The following is a 24,641-nucleotide window of genomic DNA, read 5'->3' on the forward strand; positions in this document are numbered from 1 at the left end:
TTTCTTTTAAGTCATATCGAGCATTCAAATGGTCCTTTGTCTTACCTGGGATATCTAAGAGAGTTCCAATTACACTGTCAAGTATATTCTTCTCTATGTGCATGACATCTAAGTTGTGACGCAGTGGGTTCTTGTGCTAGTAAGGCAATTCAAAGAAAATTGATCTTTTTTTCCAATTCCATGGGAAACTATTTGATGTACTTTGCTTCTTTCCAAAGACATTCTCAGCATTTAGTAGCATCTCAAAAATTTCGGGTCCTTCTATAACAGGTGGAGGGGGTCTTAATTCCTGCTTCCCATTAAAAGACCTTGTATTGGTTCTCCATGGATGATCCATGGGTAAAAAGACACGATGGTCCATATAAACTGTCTTCCGACTATGTTTTAATTGTAAGCTACTGGTATTTTTGTTGCAACAAGGGCAAGCCAACTTTCCCTTTGTACTCTACCCAGACAACATAGCATAAGCAGGAAAATCGTTGATTGTCCACAAAAGAGCTGCCCGCATGTGAAAGGTCTCATTCTTTGACGCATCATAGGTTTCGATCCCTTTTTCCCACAACAACTTCAAGTCTTCAATCAATGGTTGTAGATACACATCAATGTCTTTACCAGGTGATTGTGGCCCAGGAATAAGCAAAGAAAGCATACAATATTCGGGTTTCATGCACATCCACGGAGGCAAGTTGTATACCATCAGCATCACGGGCCACGTGCTCCAAGAAATGTTCATGCTACGAAATGGGTTGAACCCATCACTTAACAAGCCTAGTCTAATGTTGCGAGATTCTTTTGTAAATTCTTCATCCATTTCATCAAGGTTCTTCCATGCCAAGCCATCAGCAGGATGCTTTAACGTCCCATCTTTTACGTGCTCCTCATCATGCCACCTCAGACTAGCTGCCGTCTTTGAGCACATAAATAATCTCTGAAGTCTTGGAATTATAGGAAAGTATCTCAGAGTCTTTGCAGGAATCAGATGACCTTTCTTGTCAGGTTGGTTCTCGCTATTATCACTGGAATTTTTACTATATCGAGAAGTTCCACACACACTACAGTGTTTTTCATCCTTTAGTTCTTTTCTATACAGGAGGCAATCATTAGGACAAGCATCAATTTTTTTATAATCTAGACCTAAATCTCTTATCATAGACTTTGTCTTATGGAAAGATGAAGGTATGTTAATGTCAGGCATGGCCTCTTTCAATAGCTCAAGAAGTGAAGTGAAGGAGGCATTGCTCCAACCGTGTAAACACTTTAACAAGTACAGACGGATGGTAAAAGATACTGTAGAAAATTTCTTGCAACCCGGATATAACTCTTGACTTGCCCCATCTATTAAATTGTAAAACTTTTTAGCCTCTTCATTTTGACCTACAGTAACACCCTCAGCATGAGATACATCTCCAAATGCATCATTAAGCAGTCCTTCGATGTCATCACGTGCACCTTCTTCATCATCCGTGTCATCGTCAACCGCCATCGGGATTGCCCATTCGCCATGATTAATCCATGTTCTATATCCCTTAACAAATCCGTCGGCTACTAAATGGTCGAATACCACATCTCTTCTATACCAATTAATGTTACAACACCTCTTACAAGGACATTGAATTTGTCGTCCGTCCGGTTCTCCCTCAGAGTATGCAAAGTCTAAAAAACTAATAACACCATTGATATACTCTTCGCTATACCTCGGTAGATCCATCCAATCCTTTGGCATATCACAAAACCTAATCGATAATTATTAAATTTTTTAGGCGGAAAATTTATAAGGGGTCGCAAAGTGAAGATTAGAAGAATAGAGGAGGCAGGGAGTTATTCGCTACAAAGGGAATGGGCAATGAAAAGGACATTCAAAGACTTGTAACTAGGTTGGGAAATAGTTCCTAGTCTTAGAAGTAATTCTCTAGAAACATATTGAGGTAAAACAAATAAAGAGAAACATAGAATTTATAGTACAAATATAATAAGTTAAATTGCAACTTCAAAACTAACAAATCAAAAGAATTAAAGTATGCATTGTACCTTGCCATGACACGATCAACGTTTTAACAAAATCTTCTTGGAAGACCTTAACCAAAAACTTTCGCCTTCAACCTTAACCACGAATAACTGTAAAAATTACAGACAAAAAAAATTGTAATTGCCATATCCAACCATTTAACCACGAATTTAGCACAATCATCATTTAGCAAGAATTAAATTGATACAATCAAACAGATTTGGGACCCAGCAGCAGCAGCAGCAATTAAATTATTCAACAGATAACGGCAATCTAATTAAGTAAAAATACAAAATATTATTGTGTAAAACTATGATATTTACCACTCTAATTTTTTAATTAATTAATATTCTTCTGCTCTGTGATCCACTCCAGCATGTTATATCAATATTATATATATACATAGCTCATGATATTCATAACTAGTGTACCCTTGTTTGGCTATTCCATAATGGGAATGGCTCTTTCGAAAAACAGAGCACCCAAGCAATGCAACTATATATCCAGTTGGCAAAGAATGTTCTTTAATAATAATGAAAAGAGTTATAATAATAGTAATTTTTAGGGAAATAGTTCTAATTAACTTTATGCAAGCTGATTTTTTCACACAAATTTGAAGGAATCAAGAAATTTTAAGCGGAGAGAATTTTAATGTTTCCTTTTTTCAGTCAAATAATTCAGATTCAATTCATTTTCAATTTCATTGGGTTTTGACTTTTTTTATTACTATAATTAAAGAGACCAAAGAAATAAATGCCACCTCTCTTTAATCTAATCCTGTTTAATTACATGCAGTTTCTTGAATCTCAATCAACAAAGAATAAAGTTAAAGTAGACAAACAATAATCATTTGTTATCACAATAATAATATGGCATGAATCTTAATTAGATAGTACATGGCACAAAACTATACTCATCACTGTACAGAGCCAATCTTTAGGAGATTATTTTTCAAAAGAAAAAAATTCATCTCAATTTGCTAAAAAAAGGTGGAAAACCATCAACTACAAAATCAGACAAGTATAAAGAGTGAAAATTGAAGGATCTTGTTTTGATGACATGGACTCTTGCATCGATGACTCCAACTTTCAAGAACAAGGTAATCAATTGTGTTATATTTCGTAAAATGTGTGATAAATTACATGGGCAATGGCATAGTGTTGTAGCAACATGTCCTAATTAAGTGACACAGGTGCACCATCAACCTCAACAAAGATAGAACAACAACCACCCTCATACTCCTAATATTATAAACCGTACCCTCAAAACAGTTAAACAGAGCAGGTAGAACAACCCTCAATACTAAACCACCAAGCAACCCCATTTATTAGGATGACCAACCAAAAGACATAGATCCAAGCTAACACTTGTGCATTTTAAGTAATTCAGAAAAAAGCCACACACACACACACATATTCTTCAGGAGACCAAAAAATCAGAACCCAGATTTCATAACCATAATAAAAAACTATTATTATTATTATATTAATATAAGAAAAATAAATAAATTAATCAAATTGAAATACCCAGTACGGGGTACAGATTAAAATTGGAAAAAGCACCAGAAATATCTTCACTTGAGGTGATTTAAGTGGGAAAAATTAAAAAAAAAAGTTTACCAGAATGAGCAAGTTGGCAATGATACATATTGATGTCTAAGAGAACTAAAAATTTATATCAATTTCAAAAAAGAGAGACTACAATGACATTTAAGATCAATGCAGGACTAACTTGAGTGTTATGTATATATCTTTGGATGACATGAGTATTTTTCTCCATTATAGAATCTTTTTTGGGGGGAGGAATTTAAAAAGCTTTTACAATACCTCAGCCTCCTTGATAGGATCAGCTTGGTTACGGTACTGATCTAATAGTGTCTGCACGGCTTTTCCTTCTGGAGAGTCCCTCACATTCCTAGCGCGGACGCGAGCTTGAACTCGAACAAGAGCCTACATGCACCTTAGAGTAACAGCAGCTTGCTTCCTCGCTAGCCTTCCGCGAAATATAGCCTGCAGCCTCACCACTGCCCTCAACGCTCTCAAAGCTCGTCTTGCCTGCAACATTCATCACATAATTAAGGTCAAAAACTCAAAATAAACAAGTAAGAAAAATACAAATACAATCACATGGAACACAAGTTTAACATACTGATAAAACTCTCTGAACACAAGGATCAATCTTGCAACTATGAACTACCTCTCTCTGGTCAAATCGAAACCCACCAACATTGTGCTCAAGCATTCCTTAGGAAACTACAAAAAATTGTGGCTTGATGTCTTACAATGGACTAAGCTTCAATAAGTCAAAGTCATACCATGGTTGAACTCATTCAAAATTAGGATCTAGTTAGTAATTCTTCTGCAAAAGATCATGCTGTGATCTTAGGAATCATGATCCTTACCTGACCTAGAATTTTAGTAATTTAACAACAACTAACTATTGCATGTTAAAGATACTAGAATTAGAAGTTGAGAGTTTTTATTAAAGGAAAAAAAGATTTAAATGATATTTCTGGCAAGGATTCAGTATCAATGAATAAGCTAATGAAAAAACCAACCATGAATAAAAGGAGAAATGATACATATTGATATTCCTAGATATTGTAGTATAAAAAAACCTAAAAACAATTGAATTTCAATAAACTAAGTAGGATTCTGTCTCAGATAAGCAGAGATCTAATAACTTCTTAACCATGTTGCATTTCGTATCATAGTTTTTTTGATCTTTCTTTCAACTGTTTAAAGTAGTTTGAATGCTTTTAAACTTGATAACACCATTCAGCAGGCGTATATATAAGGAAGTAGGTCACGAAGATGAAAGAATTGTAATTTGTAATTTTCCACTAATGATAATAAGTATGACTTAGTGCTAAAGCTAATAGCATCACTATCATAGAGGTTTAGTCAACATTAAAATAGAGCATATGGGAATAGAAAGATCTGGCAACAGTTCAAGAAAAATTGATAGACCAACTACAATAATTTAATTTCTAACTTATGTCATATTAGTCAGAAAATTCTCTATCACACTAATTTATTCATTGATTCTAAGAAAGGAAAACTATATTCATGAAACACAACAGAATAGTTATAAATTGCTACCTACGATATCCTCAATTAGTTCTTCAACAGAATTCAAAGAAGAACACCATTAAGGACAGCTTTTCCAGCCATATCCTTCATCTATTTCACCTTTTTGTGCACCACACTATCTTTGTCCATCAACTGTTTCAGCCCTTTCTCTCTATGCATATATAAGTAGAACCATATACTTTGCTCTCTTGTGACCTCTAATTAAAGAACCATATACTACTTTTAATTTCTATGTAGAAGAACTATTCAATGATTTTTTCTGTACAGAAGAAACCTTGATTCATAGAATTATTCGTGACAGAAATATATTAAGAAATCTCGATTTTCTTGTCTTACCGGAGGCAATTAAGGAAGCAATAAAGAATCATAACCAATTAGTTCCATGTGATGGCAGTGACTGCATTTCATTTTTCTATTACCCAAACAAGTATGGTTTAGAACAACAAGCAACCTCTAGTCAATTCAGATTTCAGTAAACAACAACTGAATCACTTGAACTAAACCAAACTTCAGATTTCACGGATAACAGGCAATTAGTGTACAAAACTCCCAAATTAAAAACCCTAAATCGGAACCCTAAACCTCCAATTTCAGAACTAAATGAAAATCTATACACACCTTCTCGATGATGGTGAGCAGAGAGAACGATGATGCTAGGCGCGCGGCGACGGTCGGCACAGAGACAACAAGAGTGAGATACAACGGTGAGAGCAGAGACAACTTGGTTGAGCGGCGACAGTGAGTGCAGATACGACGATGGTGACCAGTGATGGTGAGAGCAGAGACTACGAAGGTAGATGAACGGTCTGGGTGGCGCGCTACGATCTGTGCAAGAGGGCGACTTAGCTTCGATTGACAGTCAGTGTTTAGTGGTTAGTGGGGGTGGTGTGTGGCGATGAGTGGTGAGTGAGGGTCAGTGGTTAGCTTCGATTCACGATGATGAGTGGTGAGTGAGGGTTTTTTGAGGGTGATGATGAGTGAGCTGAGGGTGAGTGGTGAGTGGGGGTCAGTGGTTAGCTTCAATTCGCAATGATGAGTCAGTGGTGAGTGGTGAGTGAGGGTTTTCTGAGGGTGATGATGAGTGAGCTGAGGGTGATGATGAGTGAGCTGAGGGTTTTCTTCTAAAAGGGTGAAATGGTTTTCTTTGTGAGCTGAGTGTGAGCTGAGTTTTTTTTTTTTTTTTTTGTGAAAGGTGAAATGGTTTTCTTCTCTTAGAGGGAAATTTTTCATTAAGTGTGAACTGGATAAAAAGTTAAGAGGGAAAAAATTTGACAAGTATTAAATTTTTAGTTCTAGATACATTAGGCATCACTTTTAAAATGCACCCAAAACTTAATAAATAGGCTACTTTCTAAAAGCGTTCCCTTTGATACGAAAAGTGAATCCATAGGTATCAATCTACGGCTACGCTTTATAAGTGATTTCTATAATACCTAAGGCTACACTTTTTAAATGATGCCACAATTGTGTATCCTTTTCTCTTATAAAAAGGCAACACGGAGAAAAGCGTAGCCTATTCTATGAATAGGCTACGCTTTTCAAATGTAGCTTAAAAAAAGTGTGGCTGAATGGGTATTTTTCTTGTAGTGCATCATTCATAAAATCAATTAATTCTAGCATAAACCTTATGATTTTGTGTAAAATAAATGATGTTTGATTGATTTAAAATAATCATGAAAATCCACACCAATCACTTACTTATTGTGCAAGAAAGTGCATAAAACCTAATGAAACAAGTGAAAAATGCTTGTAAAACTAGCATAAGATGACTTGTCATCACAACACCAAACTTAAATCTTCCTTGTCCCCAAGCAAGCACTAAACATGTGAAGAAATGAAATAAAGCAGAGAAGCATATATGCCATTATTTAGCAGGTAATTGAATTTGGACCATGGGTTTTATGCAGACAAAATGCAGCTCAATTATTCTTTATTGATAGATATGAATGATACTCACGGAAACTTGTCTCTCAACAAATTTCCCTTCAGCAAGTATACCGAATTGTCGTCAAGTAATAACTCACAATAGAGTCAGGTCGAATCCCACAGGGATTGATTGATCAAGCAACTTTAATTAGAGGAATGTTCTAGTTGAGCGAACCAGAATAGATTTGCAGAAAATTAAATGGCGGGAAAGTAAATAGCAGAAACAGTAAATGCTAGAAGTAAAGAGCTGAATGTAAATGGCGGAAAGTAAATTGCAGAATCTTAAATGGGAATGGGGTAATTGCTCATAAAAGTAAATGGCAGAATTTAAAGAGAATGGGTAAGATCAGAAATGGGGAGTTCATTGGGCTCAGGAGATGTTGCATTCTCCGGATCAAGTTCATTTTCATCTCTTCCTCAATCAATGCATTCACTGATCTCCTTGGCAATCTTAGGTGATCGAATTCCAATTTCTTGGTAATTCAATTTCTCAAATCTTGATCAATAGCCAATTCCTTGGTCAATTGCTCATGAGAAGAGATGAAGTATGGTCACTGATTATACCACATGCATTTCCCAAATCAAGTGTTGGTAGGATTATAGTCACATATCCATCCAAACCCAATTTGGTCCAGCATGAGAAAGCATTTCTAGCATGATCTCTTCATTCCTCTTTCAAGGTTCAGAAGAGATCCAAATATGAATAGCTTCTTTTCCAAGATAACTACCCAATTGGATGAAGATCGAAAGCTTTCTAGTAAAATCAAGAGAAAAGATAGAAGAAGGAAAATGAAAACTAATATTGATCCATCAAATTACAACAGAGCTCCCTAACCCAATGAAAGGGGTTTAGTTGTTCATAGCTCTGGAAAATGAAAACAAAGATGGAGAATACATGATGAAAGTAAAACTAGAAGTGCAGAGAAAGTAAAATACAGAGAGTAGCTCTATGCCAAAGGCTCCCTAAAGTTTCCAACTCCCAAACTAATTCAAAGCTACTCCTATATATACTACTCTTCTCATCTTCTAGTTAGCTCTTCAAGTCTTGGGTATGGGCCTTTGAATCTTGAGTTTGAAGCAGTTATCCTTTTCATTGGGCTTAGCTTTGCTTGCAAAGAGAAAAGGTGAAGTATGCAGGGACTTTGACTCAGGATGTTAGTGGTGTCAACGTTAAGTGAAAGTGTGGGTTCGAGAACGTTAGTGACAATCACCTTTTTCACTAACGTTCCTATCCCAAATATGATCACGTTGACTTCAACGTTAGTGGCACTAACGTGACCACTAACGTTGTCAGGGCTTATTTGTGTTCTTAGGCTAAGTGCTCTATAAGGGGGCAACTCTTTAGAATAAGCTTTCAGCCAACACTCCCGAACCAGTTCGTTCAAGGTGCTAGGTGTTGAAGCACCGCTAAGGACCTACTTCCTCAAGTCTCTCCCCCATACATACACACCACAGGCATATGGTTTGTTTATTTTCTTTCCTTGAGGTCTTGGTGTCCAGCACCTCTTTGGGTTACTAAATGTTCTGTAGCAAAGATTGCTCTTGATAGTGGACTTTCAGCTGATAATCCCGGGTTAGTTAACCCAAGTTACCAGGTGATAAAGCACCCCTGAGAGCTTAGTAATCCAAGCAGATCCTTGGTACAGGAACACCACAGACACATCCCTCAAGACTCAAACCCTTGGTGCCTAGCCTTTTTTCTTGCTATTTTTTTTCTTTTATTCTTCAACTTTGATTGTTCTTTCCCTTTTTCTTATTAGGATCTTGTTGTTTAGCTAGTCTCATGGGGTGTGTTCAAAGCATATGATTTAGGACAGATAGTTGTCTTCCCACCTTGTTGGTGAACTAACTTAGCTAACTTATGACTACACCACAAACTTAGGAACTTACTCCATAGTATGAACTCCACTCTGGTCTTTTATAAAACACTCATTTTCTTTTCATTTGATTCGAAGGGACAAGCATACAAGTAAGTAAGGAAATGATGCAGTAATGACATTCAGACTAGCAATCCTAGACCTAAGCAATGAAAAACTTAAAAGACAGAATTTAAAAGGTTCAAACTAACATGGAAGCATGTTCTATTTCATACAAGATCTTCCTTATTTAAAGCATAGAAAAAGATTGACCAAAGAAGGAACTCCACCACCTTTTACTCATGTGGATGCCCATGCTCCCCTCCTTGTTTGTCCTCTTTATGTCCCTCTTGGGTGCTCGTACTCCCACTTTCTTTTCCTTTTCCAATCAACTTCTTCCAGAAACCAGCATCTTCCATATTCTTCTTTAATGTTTCCTTCTGCTGTTTCACCTTCCTTTCTTCTTGTTATATAAAATCTTTTTGGACCTCATCATATATAGGGATGGCATAATATAGATGATGCATATGACTAGACATGTAGTTTAACTTGGCTTGAGTGTTTACGTTGAACTCCTCCCTATGTAGTTGCCGTCCTTCATTAAGTACACTGAACTCGTTGAATGCTTTCATCTGAGCTAGCTGCTGCTGGTTGAGTTCTTGCAAGCGCTTATCTCGACGCTCTTGCCTCTTATTCACTTGGTTGATGGCTTGAGTGAGCTGGGAGTAGTGTTCCTGTTGCTGCTCCATTTGTTGTTTCTGCCACTCTTCTTGTTGGCTCATCCAGTTGGACTGAAGGTTTAGTATTTGCTCTTGTCCTTCCATATGTCTTATCCCCAAGTCTTCAATGTCTCTTAGAAGATGATTCAGATTCAAGTTGGTTGGGTCATACTGTTCTTCTTGTTGATATTCTTCATGATGAGACTCTTCTTGATGAGCTCCTTCTTTTGGTTTTCGCTTTCCTATTTGAGGTCTTCTTTGTTGTTGGGCGGGCGTAGTATAGATCAGACGCTGGAGTGTAACTAGCCTCCCAGGGTTCACCCAGTCTGGATTGCTATCCTCGAAGACTACCTTGGCTTTTGTTCACAATCTGAGAATGGTGCTGGGGTACCAAAGCCTGGCACCCGAATCAACCTTCTCAGCTGACTCTTGAATGCCCTTAGCTATGAGTTCATGCACATTGATTTCTCCACTTTGTACTAGGCAATGTACCATAGTCGCTCGATTAATATTGACCTCTGAATTATTTGCAGTTGGGAGAATAGGCCTCCTCACCAGTTCAAACCATCCCTTGGCTTCTGGGCTAAGGTCTCCCCTCTTGATGAACCGGGGTCTCTTATCTGCATACCTTTCCTAGTCAGCTCCTATGACACATATGTCAGTCACTATTTCTTCGAGTTCATCATTGTCAGGGCTCTTATTTATCCTTGCATGATAACTAAGCTCATCAAAATATGGTGATTTCAGCTGAAGGGCTCTTGTTATAGCATTTGGACTGAAGTCGACCTCTTTTCCTCTTACATAGCTTTTGAAGGTTGGGGCTTTGGTTTTATCTTCTCTAACCACGTTTGCATAGAACTCTTTGATGAGGTTTGCATTGATCTTCCCTTCTGGGTTCGTGAGCCTTTGCCATCCTCTTTGTTCAATTTTCTCTCGAATCTGTGGGCACTCATCCTCGTCAATTTGGAATGTTAACTCAGGTAGTATCTTCTTGAGCTTTATCCGTTCAAATTTGAGCTCATGGAACGTAGTTTTGGATCTCTTCTCATCAAAAGGGATGCTCTCCATTGGTTCCTTCCTCTTTTGCCTCTTGGAGCTTGATACTGCCATGAATTTGAGTTGCTGTGTGAAGAGAGTGAAAGGTACGGATAGATGAGGAATTTGGTTGGTTAGGACAGGGTGTGATGAAGGAATTTGGATGCCAAAGGTGTGAAGTGTGAGAAATAGCACTTTGGGTGTGAAGGGGAAGTACGGACTAGGATTCACTTATATAGGGAAGTGAGGAGGAGATGAAAGGTGTGGATTGATGGGGTTGGTGTATGATGAACGGATGGGGTTTTGTATGGAATAAGCACAAGGATTACCAACTTGATGGGGTTGGTTCATTTTCCAAGTTTGTTCTTCTTCCAATGTTGCATGGCAACCATTCCCCATGCATTTCCCCTTGAGACACGTGTGAAATATTTTCCTTTTGTGTTATCCGAACCTTCCTCATTTAATTGTCCAATCAATCCCCTTCAATGCTTCTTTCCCTTTTCCTATAAAAATAAAATAAGAAAAATTAATATCATTGAGAAATTAAACTTTATGGCTAGAATAATAAAGAAAAAGAACTAGATTGTTTATTCATGAACACCAACTAACTAACTAACTGTGTATCCTTATATGCACATTGGTGGCACCTTGGGTGGCACCAAACTTAGTTTGTAGCACTGTGATGAAAAAGTTTTGTTCAAGGCTCCAAGACTACCATGCTCTGAATTGCATTCATGCTCTCTCGGCATGCCTTGAACACCAAACTTATTCTTCACTATATACTGCCTAGTAAGGATTTCACCAAGTGTTTGTCAAGTTTGGGTTGGGATTCATGAATATTGACTTATTCACTATTTTCTAAAAGCATATGAAACATGGGTTGCCTCCCATGAAGCGCTTTTTTAGCGTCACTAGCTTGACGTTTCTCCTTCATCAGAGAGGTTGATAATGCTTCAAGCCCTCCCCTCTTGCTGTGGACCTATATCCATTGGTTGTATCAATGATCTCTACATGTTCCAAGGAGAGAACTCTGTTGATAGTGAAGACCTTAGGTAACTGAGATGGTACAGTGGGGAGATCAGGGGAGATATCTGGGAAGTAAGCTGAGATCACTTTATCCCCTGGAGAGAAGTCCTCGGTAGGGATCTTCTTGTTCCTCCACCTCCTTGGTACCTTCTTCTTTGTTCCTTGTGATGTTGTCTTACTCTTTGTGACCTCCTCTTCTAAGGAAATGTGGTTACTGGTCTCATATGGTTCTGGTGGTTTAGGTTCCTCCTGATTTTCTTTGAGCTATGGCAGTTGCTGTTTGCCTTGTTCATCAATCAAGGGAGTTCCCAGATGTGCTGGTTGTGCTTCAATGCTTGTTTCTTCCTTCGTTATCTCACTGTGATTCTTCCTTGGTTCCTTGTTCTTTTGATCTATTTCTTGTGAGAATTTGAAGACATTAAAGCTGAGTTGTTCATCATGGATCCTCAAGATTAGCTCCCCTCGCTCCACATCTATGAGTGCTCTGGTTGTAGCTAGGAATGGTCTTCCTAATATGATTGGGTGAGTGTGACTCTCTTCCATGTCCAATATGACAAAGTCTGTGGGAAGAAAGTATTTCCCAACCTTTATCAACACGTTTTCCACCACTCCTATTACTTGTTTTTGAGTTTTGTCAGCCAGCCTGATGACTACATCTGTGGGCATTATCTCATTGATCTGCAGCCTCTTCATAAGGGATAAGGGCATTAAGTTGATGCTTGCTCCCAAATCGCAGAGTGCTTTATCAAACATTGTTTCTCCTATGGCACAGGGGATGTGAAAGCTCCCTGGGTTCTTTCTTTTTGTAGGCAACTCTGGTTGAATGAGGGCGCTGCACTCCTTATTCATCACTATAGTTTGGCCTCCCTTGAGTGAGCTTTTCTTGGGAAGCAGTTCCTTCATATACTTGATGTATGCAGGCATTTGTAGGATGGTCTTGATGAATGGTATGTTTACATGCAAAGATGCAAACAAGTCAAGAAATCTTGAGTATATTCTCTTCTCCACAGTACCATTGAGTAGTTGGGGAAAGGGTGCATAGAGTCTCAGCAGCTCCTGTTGTGAGATTTTTGGTTCTTTGTGATCTTTTTCCTTCTTATCTGCCGAGGTATCTCCAGGTTGTTCTGACGGCTTGTTTGGCTTGTCTTCAGTCTCCTTACCAATTATAGTGACCATCTTGCAATCTTCCTATCTTACTTTCTTTGTTTCACCTCTCGGATTTTTCTCTGTGTCACTTAGGAATCCATCTGTAGGTTTGGGAATCTGCTCAGAGAGATACCCCACTTGATATTTCAACCTCTTGATGGTGTCTCCCTGGTTCTTAAAATTTGCTCGCACTTCCTCCTTGAACACCTTGTTGTCTTGAATCTCTTTGCATATGCCTTCCAGCAGGTTCTCAATCTTTGAGAGTCTGTCATCAGATGATGGTAGGTTGGGATTGGAGGTAGAAGGATGAGGAGTGTTATTCTGGTTTTGATATGGATGTGGAGAGGTGTTGTTATGGTGGTGTTGATATGTTCTCTGTATGAATTGTTGGTGAGCTGCATTATTGTTGGGGTTGTGACGTCTCTGATCTTGGCTTTGATCTTGTTGATTCCCCCACCCAAAGTTTGGATGATTCTTCCAACCAAGGTTGTAGGTCTTGGAGTATGGGTCATGATTTTGTCTAGGTGAATTCCCAATGTAGTTGGCTTGCTCCTGCTCACTCTCTGCCTCTGCATTCACTCCCTCTTGGGTTGTTGATGAGGTGGTGATTGCTGCTACTTAGTTCCTCTCCATCTTCTTGGTGAGGTCAGCCAACTGCTTGGTAATGAGCTTGTTTTAGGCCAGCAGAGTATCTACATTGTTTAGCTCCATCACTCCTCTAGTGTTCCCTCTTTCGGAGGCATAGAACTAGTCATTCTCTGCTACAGTTTCAATGATATCTATGGCCTCCTCAATGGTCTTCTTCTTGTTCAGAGATCCCCCGGATGAGTGGTCTACTGCTTTCTTTGATTCAAAAGAAAGACCTTCATAGAAAATGTGTAGCTGCACCCATTCATTGAACATATCTGGTGGACACCTCCTTGTTAGGTCCTTAAACCTCTTCCATGCTTCATATAGAGTCTCACCATCCTGCTGCCTGAATGTTTGCACCTCAGCTCTTAGCCTGTTAATCTGTTGAGGAGGATAGAATATTGCCAAGAATTTGTTCACCACCTCTTCCCAGGTTGCTAAACATTCCTTTGGGAAGGACTCCAGCCATTTAGATGCCTTGTCCTTGAGTGAGAAAGGGAACAGAAGTAGTCTATAGGTGTCAGGATAAACACCATTAGACTTTGCAGTATCACATATCCTCAGGAAGGTGGTTAGATGTTGATTGAGGTCTTCTTGGACACTCCCTCCGAATAAACAGTTGTTCTGAACAAGGGTGATGAGCTGTGGCTTTAGTTCAAAATTGTTGGCATGTATGGTTGGCCTTTGGATGCTACTTCCACAGTTTCCTAGGTTTGGGTTGTTGTAAGAACCCAGAACTCTTCTCTCTTGCCCAGCATGATTTGCTAGACCTTCTCTGCCATGGTTGTGAGCCTCTTCTTCATGATGGTTCTCCATATTCTCCTCCATGTTTGGTTCAAAGTACTCTTCCTCTTCCTCAGCACCAACTACTCTCTTTCCTCTTGCTTCCCTCCTTAATCTAAGGAAGGTCCTCTCAGGTTCAGAATCAAAGGAAATTGAAGCCCCGCTTCTTCTCCCTGTCATGCAACCAACAAGGCACAAGCAAGGAAATAGATCCAGAGACTATTTTAAAAAAAATGCTGTTAGTGTTAGTGATGCAATATATCAAACAGTTAGTGGGTGAGTGAAACAGAGTGTAAACAACTGAAATAACTGAAGTAAAGTGCTCAAACAGAAATTTAAATCTACAGAATAACAAATGCTCAATCTAGTGATCCTCCAACTTAATCATTGTTGATACAAAATTAATCTCCGGCAACGGTGCCATAAACTTGATACTCACGGAAACTTGTCTCTCAACAAATTTCCCTTCGACAAGTATACCAAATTGTCGTCAAGTAATAACTCACAATATAGTGAGGTCGAATCCCACAGGGATTGATTGATCAAGCAACTTTAATTAAAGGAATGTTCTAGTTGAGCGAACCAGAATTTAATTTGAGATTTTTTTCACACAATTGAGTTTTTTTTGTAAATTCATCTGTAACTCTTCTATTCTTCCAGGCTTACCCTCAATTAATAACTTTGGAAATCAGAAAATTAAATGGCGGGAAAGTAAATAGCAGAAATAGTAAATGCTAGAAATAAAGAGTTGAATGTAAATGGCGGAAAGTAAATTGCAGAATCTTAAACGGGAATGGGGTAATTGCTCATAAAAGTAAATGGCAGAATTTAAAGAGAATGGGTAAGATTAGAAATGGGGAGTTCATTGGGCTCAGGAGATGTTGCATTCTCCGGATTAATCTCATTTTCATCTCTTCCTCAATCAATGCATTCATTGATCTCCTTGGCAATCTTAAGTGATCGAATTCCAATTTCTTGGTAATTCAATCTCTCAAATCTTGATCAATAGCCAATTCCTTGGTCAATTGCTCATGAGAAGAGATGAAGTATGGTCACTGATTATACCACATGCATTTCCCAAATCAAGTGTGGGTAGGATTATAGTCACATATCCATCCAAACCCAATTTGGTCCAGCATGAGAAAGCATTTCTAGCATGATCTCTTCATTCCTCTTTCAAGGTTCAAAAGAGATCCAAATATGAATAGCTTCTTTTCCAAGATAACTACCCAATTGGATGAAGATCGAAAGCTTTCTAGTAAAATCAAGAGAAAAGATAGAAGAAGGAAAATGAAAACTAATATTGATCCATCAAATTACAACAGAGCTCCCTAATCCAATGAAAGGGGTTTAGTTGTTCATAGCTCTGGAAAATGAAAACAAAGATGGAGAATACATGATGAAAGTAAAACTAGAAGTGCAGAGAAAGTAAAATACAGAGAGTAGCTCTATGCCAAAGGCTCCCTAAAGTTTCCAACTCCCAAACTAATTCAAAGCTACTCCTATATATACTACTCTTCTCATCTTCTAGTTGGCTCTTCAAGTCATGGGTATGGGCCTCCGAATCTTGAGTTTGAAGCAATTATCATTTTCATTGGGCTTAGCTTTGCTTGCAAAGAAAAAAGGTGAAGTATGCAGGGACTTTGACTCAGGACGTTAGTGGTGTCAACGTTAAGTGAAAGTGTGGGTTCGAGAACGTTAGTGACAATCACCTTTTTCACTAACGTTCCTAACCCAAATATGATCACGTTGACTTCAATTTTAGTGGCACTAACGTGACCACTAACGTTGCCTCTTAGTCCTTCGCACACGTTATTGGGACTTACCTTTCCCAATAACATGGAGAGTCCTCCCTTGTCCCTACGTTAGAGTCCACGTTAACTAGGTTAACGTGGCTTCTAACGTAGTAATGCCAATCCTTCGAGAACGTTAGTGATACTTACCTTTGTCACTAACGTTCCAATGTGCCCCTATTTCTCACGTTAGAGTCCACGTTAACTAAGTTAACGTGGCTTCTAACGTAGTCAGGCTAGCCATCTCCAACGTTAGTGACAAAGGTGAGTGTCACTAACGTTGGCTCATTATCTCTTTATCCACGTTAGCTTCCATGTTAACTAAGTTAACGTGGGAGTTAACGTTGCTCATGGTGGCTCTTGGTGGTGCACCCCAACATTAGTGACAAAGGTAAGTGTCACTAACGTTGGCTATCAATTGCTCTCTCCACGTTAGCTTCCACGTTAACTAAGTTAACGTGGGAGTTAACGTGGCTTATGGAGGCTTGGCCAGCGTTAGTGACAAAGGTGAATGTCACTAACGTTGGCTTCTCTTTTGCTTCTTAACGTTAGAGTCCATGTTAACTAAGTTAACGTGGCAACTAACGTGGCCAATTATGAGCTTGGTCCAACATTAGTGACAAAGGAGAGTGTCACTAACGTTGGCCTTGTTGTCTTCTTCCACATTAAAGTTCACATTAACTTAGTTAACGTGACTTTTAACGTGGGCTTATGATGGCTTCGAGGGCGTTATTGGCGATTACCTTTCTCATTAACTTTGCAAGTTAGCACCCATTTCACGTTAGAGGTCACGTTAGTGGGACTAACGTGACTGCTAACGTGGTTCTTCTTTGCTTCCTTTGTCCTAAAATCAAACAATAAAGTGCATCAAAGTTCTAGTCCAAGTCATGAGTCATGCATCATCCAATTTGTCATATAATTCATGCAAAAATCTCATGAAATCATGTAAAGTGCACAATGTATGCTTGAATCAAGATGTAAGTGAATATCTACACAAAACTAGCTTATTTTCTAAGAAAATGCATGAAACTACCTTAAAAACAGTAAAGAAAAGGTCAGTGAAACTGGCCAAAATGCCCTGGCATCAATGAAATGTCTCTTTGAGGATTCACTAGAGTTGATGTTATAATTCCTTGCTCTTTTATTGATCCCTGTTAGATTTTTTCCTTCTTTCTTTTGCTTAGAAACTTATTTCTCAATAATAGCTCAGTGTCAAGTGTTGCAGCAGCCTTTTGGCTCAATTTTTCTTAACACCTCTTCACTACAGACACTTGGCTCACAATTCTTTTTAGGAACATTGATGCCCAGTACCGCTTTGGGTTACTAAATGCTTTGTAACTAGGTTGCTCTTGATAATGGACTTTCGGTTGGTAATCCTGGATTAGTTACTCCAAGTTACCAAGTTTTAAAAGACTCCTCAGAACCTAATTGTCCAAGCAGATCCTAGTACAAGAAGCACCACAAGTGTATGTCCTAAGGTCCAAGCTATTGGTGTCTAGCCTTATTATTTGTTTCTTTCATTTTTGTTGCCAATCCTTGGCTTTTCTTTTCTTTTTCTTTCTTACTTTTCTTTACTTTCCAGGGATGTCCATTAATTGGAGATTTTATAACAGCCACTTAGTTCACACTACAAAAGACATTCTATTCTGCAGCTTTTATTATTGAGCTTATCATCTAATCAAGCAATTACCACCACTGAACTTTATTCTTATTCCTATTACATTGGACAATCACTTTCTATTTCAAACATTTTCTCTTATTGATGCAGGAAGGAAACAAGACAGAATTTAATGCAGATGAGTGATAACAAGCATAATATAGATCCTAATAAGAAATCTACTAAGATATGAAAGTGCAGAACATAAAATATTTGGAGACATATCATGTTTTAGAAATGCATCATCCTTATTTAATTAAAACTATAAAAGGGACTCCACCACCTCTAGTTGTTGTGCTCTTTTCCTCTACGAGATTCTCCTTTCTTATTTGGCTCCTGCTTCCGTTTCTTGTTTATTTCTTGGGGTTCTTCAACAGGGCATCTACGATCCCAAATGTGGTCTACCTGATCCCAGAGCCCAGCATCCTTCAATCTTTGTTGCATGTGTGCTGCATTTTTCTTGGCTTTTGCTCTCTGATGGTCTACCAATTCTTAGCATTGAACATATGGCTTGATCTCTCGGTTCAATATTAGCATGCCACAGACTACATAGTCTAACTTTGCTTGAGTTTCTATATCATACTTCATTCTGTCCAAATTCCTATGCTCTCCAATTGTATGATATATATTCTTCCATTGGTAAAGATTTTGGATGTACTATCCTTGCTTAGCTTGTTGTAGGGACAATTTATTAAATGATTCTTAAGAGTATGCCGATTATTCCCTTTGCCAATTAAGAGTTCTTGCTTGAAATTCTCTCTGTTGATCCAAAATCTTGAGCTGGAAGTTTTCTTGCTTCTCCATCATTTGCTGGCGCCAATGCTCTTGCTGCTCTTAAGCTTTCAAGTACTGCTCTTGTTGCTTCAAATATTGCTCCTGTTGTTGCTCCTGTGCTCTCATATATTGTTGAGACATTTCTTCAATGGCTCTTTGCATTTGGATTAAGTCCATTGCACCAGAAGCTTGTTCTCCCCCCATTTGTAGTCTCCTTCTTCTTCCTTAAGTTCTTCTCTCTTCCTGGGTTTCAGTGATATCGTCCATTTTTTGCTTGGTGATTCCTCTGCCTCCCTTTACCCGATCTGTATCTGCATCCTCAAAGAGTAACCTTGCTCTATTGTACAGCCTCAGAATGGTACTTGGGTGACCAAGTCTTCTTGATTTGCCACTATCCTCAGCCATCTCTTGGATGCTATTTGCTATGAGTTGTGGTATATTGATTTCTCCTTCCTTGAGTATGTAATATGTCAGAATTGCTCTCTTTATTGTGACTTTTTATGTATTTTCAGTAGGGAGTATGGATCTTCTCACTATCTCATACTACCCTTTGGCCTCAGGTATGAGATCAATTCTCTTCAAGTGGCTCGGAGTCCCCTCTGAGTCCCTTTCCTAGTCTTTGCCTTCAAAGCATAAACCATTTAGTATCTCATCAGGATCATTCTCACCTGTCATTCTTTCATCAAAGCTGGGTTCTCCATAGGGTATTACTCTTATCTGTAAGACTCTCATGATGGATGGTGGGCTGAAATCTACCTCAACCCCCCTAACATAGCTCTTGTAGGGAAGGTTGGTCTTGCTTGACCTCACAGCATTTGCATAGAACTCCCTTATCATGGTTGCACTTATGTCTGTGAGAGGTTCACATAGAAGTTCCCATCTCTTCTCTACGATTATTCTTCTCATGATGGGGTATTCTCCACCTTTCAATATGAAACCCATCTCTGGAATGACTTCTTTTGATTCCATTAACCTGTGATATCTTGATTCATGAAATTGAGACTTAAATCTCTTGGTATCATAGGTTAGTGGTTTGGCTTCAACTGGTTCCTTTCCTTTCCTTCTTTTGGAACTTGATGAAGCCATGAATTAGGAAGGAAGGAAGGGAGAAGAAAGGATAAACTTTGGTTAAGGCACAGTTTAGGATGGTGGGCAGAAGAAGTTGGGTATTGTGTGATGTCTTTGGGTAAGAGGAGAATGATGTAAATATTATGGAGGACTTTTATGAAGAAAGCAATGGTATGTGGGCTTAAGAAGTGTTACTACCAATTTATAGAAGGGACATGAACTATTGAAACAGAACAATGGGTTGGAGGATTTGGTTAAGTTGCAATGAAGGGTGAGGATTGAGCATGTCTTTATTAAAACTTCATGGAATGAACGGTTTGCATGTAGAGATGGATGAAGACAAGGATCACTCCTTCATTGGGCATATGGTTCGGCCTCCTAGGTGCTGAACCTTGCAGATTTTGTTTCCAAGAGAACACAATTCCCTAAGCACATGTGACTCACTTTTCCCCCTTGTGACAACCGTACATGATGTGGTTTTGTCCTTTCCTCTCAATCTTCTTCATACCTATCCAATTAAATCAAGGCAATGGTAAGCCAAAAATTAAATTTCGTACGGTGGTGTTTATCAAGTGAAAAGTAATAAAGAAAAACAAAATTTGCTATATGTTCCTTATTTATGAAAAACCAACAATGCCCCTTAGGAATTGAACAAAATTTTGGTGAACACCAAACTTGTTTTCTGCTAAGTGATTCATGTGATACCTAATGAATGTCTATCATAATTAGTATATTCATTATAAGAAACATTTTATTTTCTACCTTAATGCAATAAACTCATAAAATGATGCAATATATGGTTCATCTATTTATGAATTTGAAGCCTTTGAGCAAAAGTGATTTTCTTGAAATTCATAGCATATGTAGACACCAAACTTAATGTTTGGCTATATACTTCAATGGAATGAATGAGTATATATCCTAGGATTGTTATATGATCAGCATGCTTGAAAAGCTATTTTAGAGTGCTTTTAGGCACACCAAACTTAGGAATTAAACATATGCTTCAAAATGATGTGTGCAGTTATCAAATCTACTCATGAGGGCTCAAATTTATGCTGGAAGAACCATTAATTATTGAAATTAAAATAAGAGCAAGAATATTAAATCATGGGTTGCCTCCCATGGAGTGCTCTTTTATTGTCACTAGCTTGACATTGTGTCCTTGTTAGGGTGGTTGATGATTATGGTGCCTCAGCTTGTCCCCTCTCACTATGAGCCTTCTTTCCATGCCTTGATGATCAATCTCTATATTCTCCAACGAGAGTATTTTATTGACAGTGTAATAATCATCAATTCGTGGACCTGTCTCCAACTGTTGGTATATCAGTTGCACTTTGTCTCCTTTAGAGAACCCTTCAGTTGGGATTCTTTTGTTTCTCCACCCTTTTGAAATCCTTTTCTTGCTCTTCTTTCCTTTCTTTGGTGGCTCTTCTGTCTTTACAACAGGCTTTATATCAGGGTCTGTCTTCCTTATGATCAACTCCTCACTTTCTTCTTGCCTTCTCTTCTCATTTTTTACATCTTCCTTTCCTTTTTGTTCTTCTCCATTGTTTGTCTTTTCCTTCGGAGGTGAGCTGATAAGTGCTTCATTGGGTTTTTCTTTCCAATGTAAATCTTCTTCTTCAACCCTCATGCAGCTTTTCTCTTCAACAGAATGCTGTATTTCCTGGAAGACATTTAAAGTGATCTTCTCATTATTTACCCTCAAAGTCATTTTTCCTTGTTCCACATCAATGATAGCCCTTGCTGTGGCTAGTAATGGTCTTCCTAATATAATAGAGTCATTCCCCTTTTCACCTAAGTCCATGATTACAAAATCTGCTGGAAATATGAATTTTCCTACTCTGACCAAGAGATTTTCAATCACCCCCTTGGGATTACCAGAGATCTATCTACTAGCTCCAATGACAACTGTGTAGGCTTCACTTCTTCTATAAATAGCCTTCTCATCATAGACAAAGGCATCAGGTTGATACTAGATCCTAAACCACACAGTGCCTTGTCAATGATTATCTTACCAATGGTATAAGGCAAGAAGAAGCTCCCAAGGTCTTTGAGTTTTGGTGGGAGGCCTTCTTGGATCACTGCACTGTATTCTTGTGTCAAGATCACTATCTCTTTTTCATTCTAGCTTCTCTTCTTATTGATAAGCTCCTTGAGAAACTTTGCATATAGAGGCATCTGCTCCAATGCTTCAGCAAGTGGAATATTGATTTCTAGCTTCTTGAAAACTTCTAGAAACTTGGGAAATTGCTGATCCTTGATCTCCTTCTGAAATCTTTGAGGATATGGCAGAGGAGGTGTGTAAGGCTTCACCATTTTCCTCTGTTCTTGTGATTGCTTCTCCATGACTTGCTTTCCCTTCTTTGAAGCTTGTGGCTGTTCCTCTTTCTCCTTGAACTTCTCTTGGTATTGCTTGTCTTTTTCTCCTACTTGCTTCTTGATGCCAATATCATTCTCCACAGGCTTCTTGTTAGCTTCTTTGCCATTCTTCGAGGTTCTTCCACTCCTTAATTGGATTGCTTTGCATTCTTCTTTGGGATTGGGAATGGTGTCACTTGGTAATGTATTGGGTACTCTTTCAGCCACTGTTTGCTTGGACAATTGGATCATTTGCCTCTCTAGATTCTGCAGTAAAGTTTCATGGTTCTTATGGGCCAATTCTTGATGCTTGATCATCTTTTCCATCATTATCTCCAAGTTAGACATCCTTTGAGATTTTTGGGGTGGTTGTGGTTGATTATTGGATGTTGAGGGTGGATGATAGTTATTTTAGTTAGTGGATGGGTTATTGGGTAGATAGTAGTTGGGTTGGGGTTGAATATTTTGTGGTTTTCTGTATTAGTTTTGGTTAGTGTTTTGATGGTTTGTGTTTCTAGAATTGTTCTGGTTTGAGTTTTTCTGCCAAGGCTGCTGGTTTTGGTTGTCTCCCTACCTCAAATTTGGGTGGTTCCTCCAAGATGAGTTATAAGTGTCTCCATGGAACTCATTTTGTCCAGCTCCTTGGTTGTGCATATAGTTAACTTGCTCTTGCTGCTGCTCTTTATAGTTTTTCTCATTTTGTCCCCACCCAGCTGGTGGTTGATTTGTAGTGTTCACTGCTGCAATTTAAAGACCATCAATCCTTTTAGCCATCATCTCCTTTTGCTGCTCGATCTGTTCATGCATCACTTTGTTTTGAGCCAAAATGGTATCCACACCTTCCAGCTCCAATACACCTTTCCTTTGAGCTGGTTGGCATTGCCTTTGATGAGCATAGAAGTATTAATTATTTGTCACAGTGTCTATGAGATTTTAGGCTTCCTCAGCTGTCTTCATGAGCTGCACTAAACCTCCAGCAGAATAATCTAAGGCCTCTTGAGCTCTCAGTGTCAATCCTTCATAGAAATTCTGAAGTTTATCCCATTTATTGAACATCTCTGGGGTGCACTTCCTGATCAAGGCTTTGTATCTTTTCCAGGCCTCATAAAATGACTCTCCATCCATTTGGGTGAAGGTTTGTACCTCTGTCTTCAATCTTATAATCTTCTGAGGTGGGTAGAATTTAGCTAGAAATTTGCTCACTAGATCCTCCCAATTGTCGATGGTTTCTTTTGGAAATGCCTCCAACCATTGGGTAGCTTTATCCCTTAATGAAAATGGGAATAGCAGCAACTTATAGATGTCTGGATGTATACCATTTGTCTTCATTGTGTCACATATCCTCAGAAAGGTGGATATGTGCTGGTTTGGATCTTCAAGTGGACCTCCTCCATAGGAACAATTATTCTACACCAGAGTAATGAGTTGAGGCTTCAATTCAAAGTTTTTTGTATTAATATTTGGAGTGAATATGCTATGTAACAACCCCGATTTATCGAGTACGCAAGATCTTTTCTGAAGGCACAAATTTCTCTGGAAAATCAGTAAGGGGAACACCTCTTATATAACATAAAGTATCTCAATCATCATTTTCATTATGTCATCCTTAAGCTAGAACCTCTTCTGAGGCAAGCTCGATAACGCAATCGCGAAGAACCTTGTTTTTGAACCGTATTGGTTAGGAGTTTTGATTCTGTTTTTCGTAAATAGTCCCAGTTTTACAAACCGGACTCGATTCATGAGAGAAGAGAGATAATAGGATAATATTATCATTATATTAGTATTAGAAGATGCTTGAATGATATTATAAGATTACCTAGTCTGTTTTAGTTAAAAACAGAAAATCGGTTTAACCGGGTTCACAGTTTGCTGGTGCAGCTTAGCACCAGCACTCTCTGATGACTTTAGCAATGCTAAGGCCTCATCATACATGGTCTATTCTCATAACAAATATGTTACTAGTGTCATTTATGCTAGTAGCTCAGAAAATAATTTTTAGAGATGTTTTTACAAGTGTTCGGATACACCTAGTTTTAGTAGTTATACACCAGAGATATTTTAATATTATTTTAACCCACCTCCAAGCCAACCAATCACAACTCACCCTACACCCCCAAGACACTCCAAGGCTGGTCATTTAATCCCTTTGGACGAAAATGAGAAGAGAGAAAAGAGAGAAACTTTCATGAACACTTAATCTTCAAAGCTTGATTTCTTCTGAACTAAAACTCAAATCAAAACTCCGATTTCACCAAACTGATCCTCTCTTCTCCCTCTACATAACCATGTAACTTATCAAGGCTGGAAATAAGGTGAGATGGCTGTTCCTTTCCCCTTTCAATTCGGTTTTCAAGGAAACATGCTTAAACATGTGTTTTCTTGATGTTCTTCCTTAGGAATCATGCTTAACTTGACTTGAGGGCCAAGAAATGTGAATTTCCAGCAAGTCTAAGGTTAGAAATCACTTGATAATGTGCTGAGGGAGATTTGGTTAGTTGAGGGTTTTTGGATTTAAAGTTGTTCTTGATGTGATTTAGGAGGAAAAAGTGCTAAAGGACCACCTGAAAGTCTAATTGAATTAGGAGCAGCAAAACCAGGTAGGGTTTGACAAATTTAATCTTGATTGATTGTGGTTGAGTTGTGTGATAATGATATGGTTTGGCTGTGCTTGAAATTTATTGTTTGTATGAGTAATTCTTGTTGAAATTTTGGTGAAAATTTGATGAAATTTGATGAAATTCAAGCTATGAATGTGTGTTCTTATGGC

The 24,641-nt window shown here is 38.4% G+C and overlaps 1 protein-coding gene across 1 annotated transcript; it reads right to left on the reverse strand.

Moving 5' to 3' along the window:
- Positions 1-445: 445 nt before the first annotated feature.
- Positions 446-18,847, reverse strand: LOC112763498 (uncharacterized). Its single transcript, XM_072221907.1, has 4 exons — positions 18,743-18,847; positions 5,716-5,922; positions 3,965-4,059; positions 446-1,733 (listed from the first exon to the last, which is right to left on the reverse strand). The coding sequence occupies exons 1-4, from the start codon at positions 18,845-18,847 to the stop codon at positions 446-448; spliced, it is 1,695 nt and encodes a 564-aa protein (XP_072078008.1).
- Between the last annotated feature and the right edge of the window lie 5,794 nt (positions 18,848-24,641).

Source organism: Arachis hypogaea, chromosome 17 (genome assembly GCF_003086295.3).
Source record: "Arachis hypogaea cultivar Tifrunner chromosome 17, arahy.Tifrunner.gnm2.J5K5, whole genome shotgun sequence".
Classification (NCBI taxonomy): domain Eukaryota; kingdom Viridiplantae; phylum Streptophyta; class Magnoliopsida; order Fabales; family Fabaceae; genus Arachis; species Arachis hypogaea.